We start from the raw sequence: 4470 nt of genomic DNA on the forward strand, positions 1-4470 counted from the left end.
GCGAGCATCATGTTATACACCGAAAAATATCTGGTGCTCCGTGTTGATCGGGATCCAATGGTCATATGAGGAGCCCTTGGATCTTTGCAAAAAGCCCCTCCAAGAGTCTCATAATTACAAATAGGTCCAAGGGCTCCTCAAATGACCATATGATCTCAATCCAACAACGGAGCTAGCACGGAGCACCTGATATTTACTTGTTCCATACCAGCATACCACGCCATTGTCTTACCATCATTTCATCGGCAAAAACATTTCATCACAATTGAATGGGTTCCACCACAAGGAATCTAACCATCAAGTTGTTTTTTGGACTTCTCTGTTTTTCTTACCAAAACTTAACTATGAACAAAACATGTTTTACGCTGGCATGATACGACGCTCTCCGAAGCAAGAAGTCAACTGCATCTCACTTGAGAATCAACCTGTGATCGAGTGGTTAGAAGAGGGAGTGGTACTTCCGGCCCATCAGAGATCAAACCAAGGTTTGACACTTTGGTGTCTCATTAATATGGAACTCTATTTTACAATGTTCCCATTGATCGCCTTTAGCCGGCACTACTCTCTCCATTCATTTTGCCCGCTCGGCGGCCCTCGTGAAGCAGCCACCTGCAGCCGCACGCGTCCCTCCCGGCGCTGACTCAGCCGCGGGCCCCACCCAGCAGGCAGCCCGGCGATATGAACGCGCCCGCCGCCTCGCACCACCCATCGTGCAGCAGCAGCAACAACAGAAAAAAAAACACCACACGATACTCCACAGTTCCAACCCGACCCAACCACGAAACCAAACGAGCCGAGGAGAGGCGAGCGGGCGGAGAGGATCCGGGCCGGGATCCCAGGCGGGCGGGCGGGCGGGCGGGCGATGCCGATGGCGGGGAGATCCTCGGGCCGCGGCGGCGGGGGGAGGACGGTGCTGGGGGGCCGCGGCGGCGGGCCGGGGGTGGAGGACGCGGTGGTGATGGAGCTGGCGGCGGGGGACGGGGAGGACAACGTCGTCACCGTCAACTGCCCCGACCAGGCCGGCCTCGGCTGCGACCTCTGCCGCACCATCCTCGAGTTCGGCCTCCGCATCACCCGCGGCGGTGAGCCCTCCACGTCCTCTCCCCTCCCCAATTTTACATACCCACCCACCATGTCCCCAAATCCACAGCGAGAAATCCAGTCGCCTGGTTCGATTGCGGGCGCGAATTGCGTGCCTCGGCTGGATTCCTCTTATCATCATCATCCGGGACTGCGCACGGCGCGGCGCGTAAATTTATTTTTATTTCAGTTTTTTTTCCCTTTCCCCTATGTGATTGGCGCGGTTGGTGTGGATTAGCTGTTTGGATTTTACTCTCGGGATGGATTTCCTCCCTTTCGGCGTGTTTCGGGAGATAAAAGTGTTGGGGAATTTTGGCCGTTTTGTGTTCGTCGATTTCCCACGATTAGCTCTACAGGCAGCTCACTGACGTGTGGTTTGTTCTGATTTCATGATTATCTCTTATATTCAGTCTACGGAAAAGCTAGGCTTTCTTTTCTCAGGCCTACTTGCCATCTCCCCTGACTTTCCTGTCCATGCTGCTGTACGATCACTGTCAATCGTTGGCACCTCAATCTTATGTATGGTCTGCTCGCTGTTAAAGTGTTGATGATCACAAGTGATGTCGCCTGATTTTTCTTGTTAATCTCACTGTGTGCACGCCGTCAATCATCAGCAGCGCTTCAATCATAAGCATAAAAATAATAAAGAACTGCCAGGACGTTGCAACCTGCTCGGTTCTACAGCACCCTGTTTTGTCCGCAGCTGCATAATTCTGTAGTACATGTCTTTTGGTCTCTTATCATCATTGTCGTCTAAATCTCGTGTGTTTGTTGGATTTAGCAGACGTGTCGACGGACGGGCAGTGGTGCTACGTGATTTTCTGGGTGGTGCCGCGCTCACCGTCCATCAACGTCCGGTGGGGGAGCCTCAAGAACCGGCTCATGGCGATGTGCCCTTCGTCATACGCAATCCCGTTCTACCCTGAAATCACCGAGCCAGGGCCCCCGCAGTTCTACCTCCTCAAGCTCTTCTCGACCGACCGTAGGGGGCTGTTGCACGGTGAGGACTTCTTGCCCTGCTTCGTGCTCTAATTGTCTCTGCATCCAGTTTTTTTGCTATAATTGTACTATTTATTCACAGATGTTACGCATATACTGTCGGAGCTGGAGTTTATAATCCAGAGAGTGAAGGTGTCGACCACGCCTGACGGGAGGGTTGTGAACCTCTTCTTTATCACTGATGGCATGTAAGTCTCGCTAGTCGCAATCTTAGAGTTCAGGTGTTTCTATCTGAAGGGAACTGTTGCATACGGAGAAAAGGCATAATAATTCTACTATATATATGACAGTTCGTATTTCTATCTGAAGGGAACTGTTGCATACGAAGGAGAGGCAAGAAGAGATTTGCTCGATGCTGATTGCTACCTTAGGTCCTTCCCTAACTTGTGAAATCCTATCAGCGGAAGGGTTCCAGCAAGGATTCTCTTCTCTTCCACCAACAATCTCTGAGGAGCTGTTCAGATTGGAACTAGATGAATGTGAGAGCAGTTCAGGGCCTCTTTGTGCAGAGATGAAAAAGGTGCAGAAGGCCACCATCAACTTTGACAATACCCTGAGTCCTGCACACACACTGCTCCAAATTCTTTGTGTTGATCAGAAGGGTCTCCTTTATGACATGTTGAGAACACTCAAGGACTGCAACATTAAGGTACTTGAAGATATGTGTGCATTTGTTGTACATAGCTTATGATTTATTACGGCCTCTTAGTTCTCAACAATACAACCCCATGCAAAATTCAGGTTGTGGGAGAAAATAGTACCTTGAGGACTGTATATAGACTTTCTGAATATCTGAAGACACTGACAATCAAATAGTCAATTTTAGTTTTGTTTTACAGCAAGGCATTTTAATCCTCTTTTGCTGTTACGATGATAAAAATTATTCTCCTCTGTTTTACTCTGAATCTGTTTACCCACTGTATCATCTTCAATGAATATAAAATTTACAGCTTGCAAAAAGGGGCTTTCATCAGTGTGCTTAATTATTGCCTCTAACTACTCTATTCTAGGTCACTTATGGGCGGTTCTGGTCAGACAAGAAAGGTTTTCGAGAGGTGGATCTTTTTATCAAGCAAGCAGATGGCAAGAAGGTTATTGATCCTGAGAAACAGGATGCTCTGCGGTCCCGCATGAGGTCCGAAATGCTCCATCCTCTTAGGGTGATGATCGTCAACCGTGGACCTGACACAGAACTCCTTGTTGCCAACCCTGTTGAACTAGCCGGGAAGGGCCGGCCACGGGTCTTCTATGATGCTACTTTGGCTCTGAAAGCGCTTGGAATCTGCATTTTCTCTGTAAGAGTTACAGCCTGATTAAAAAAGTGTGAAATAAGACAACAATGGAGTTAGTGTTTACTGTTTCCCTTTCTCATTTCAGGCAGAAATCGGGAGACAGGCAGCGTCGGAGCGCCAATGGGAGGTCTACCGATTCCTCCTGGATGACAGCAAAGAATTTCCCTTGTCAAACAGCCTAACTAATAGGAACCGTGTTGTTGATAGAGTAAGGAAAACACTGATGGGCTGTTACAACTGAAGACTCGGTTTGTATTTCCATGAATGAAAAGCAGGAATGACTGCCATCCAGTAGGCATCCACTGTATCCAGTTAGTTAACCTACTGAAAGCTAAAGCTTGAAGATGATCACTGCAGTGGGTATGCAAAGTATTCTGGACGGCCAGCCTCAGTGCCAAACTTGCTGGCCAAACTGGTCTTTATAGTGCCTCATACCTCGCAGTTACCAGCTTCTGTTCATGTCATTTGACAGCGCTGTGGGCGTGTGACCAATTTCCCAAGATCAGTGGTGATGGAAAACTGCAGAAAGCTTCGTCTATGATGCCGGATTTCAAAGTGAATCTATGGTCAGCAAATGAGCACAGGACACAAGACAAAACATGTCCTTTGGATGCCTCAGAAATATCTTCCTGGTATCAGTGTTGTAAATGGTGAGTGGGAATCAAGAAATGAAGGCTAGTGCATCACCGTAGTCCCGCATTGTCCTCTTGCCCACCCAAAAAACATGTTTGGTTGGAGGCTCAATCATTGTGCTTTGTTTGGGTCAAGGGTTTGCTGGATGGTGACGCAGATCCTACATCAGTTTGTTGTAGATTAATGTAGAATGTGCTATCTGCCTGCCTCACCCGCCTGCCCCCTTCCTGCCTTCTTGTATGATTACTGCTTTGCCAATAGATTACTAGGCTGTTTCCTGATGTAGGGTTCAGTGTCTCCTTGTCACCATGCATGTTATTATATATATATGAAAAGAAGGCACTTTGTCTATGCAGAGTATGTGTACAAAGTTGTGAATTAACAAAAGAATTCTGTACTTATTGCTGCACTCCACTATGCTTATAGTTGGACAAAGCACCTGGATAATTGGGCTTGGTCATCATCA

The 4470-nt window shown here is 48.1% G+C and overlaps 1 protein-coding gene across 2 annotated transcripts; it reads left to right on the top strand.

The window, feature by feature from the left end:
- The first annotated feature begins 711 nt into the window (after positions 1 to 711).
- LOC109785666 (ACT domain-containing protein ACR9) lies at positions 712 to 4470 on the top strand. Of its 2 annotated transcripts, none has more exons than XM_020344267.4 (6): positions 712 to 1082; positions 1862 to 2080; positions 2162 to 2267; positions 2389 to 2728; positions 3090 to 3374; positions 3457 to 4470. In XM_020344267.4, the coding sequence occupies exons 1-6, from the start codon at positions 863 to 865 to the stop codon at positions 3610 to 3612; spliced, it is 1326 nt and encodes a 441-aa protein (XP_020199856.1). In that variant the 5' UTR covers positions 712 to 862; the 3' UTR covers positions 3613 to 4470. The 2 variants fall into 2 exon arrangements, with proteins under 2 accessions (XP_020199856.1, XP_020199858.1); XM_020344269.4 differs by having other exon boundaries at positions 1865 to 2080.

Source organism: Aegilops tauschii, chromosome 1 (genome assembly GCF_002575655.3).
Source record: "Aegilops tauschii subsp. strangulata cultivar AL8/78 chromosome 1, Aet v6.0, whole genome shotgun sequence".
Lineage (NCBI taxonomy): Eukaryota > Viridiplantae > Streptophyta > Magnoliopsida > Poales > Poaceae > Aegilops > Aegilops tauschii.

Excerpts from the sequence above, each read along its gene's own strand:
- LOC109785666 (XM_020344267.4), top strand. The coding sequence starts at position 863 with ATGCCGATGGCGGGGAGATCCTCGGGCCGCGGCGGCGGGGGGAGGACG. Across the intron at positions 2,729-3,089 it reads TCAAGGACTGCAACATTAAG|GTCACTTATGGGCGGTTCTG; the intron begins GTACTTGAAGAT and ends ACTCTATTCTAG. Across the intron at positions 3,375-3,456 it reads TTGGAATCTGCATTTTCTCT|GCAGAAATCGGGAGACAGGC; the intron begins GTAAGAGTTACA and ends TTCTCATTTCAG.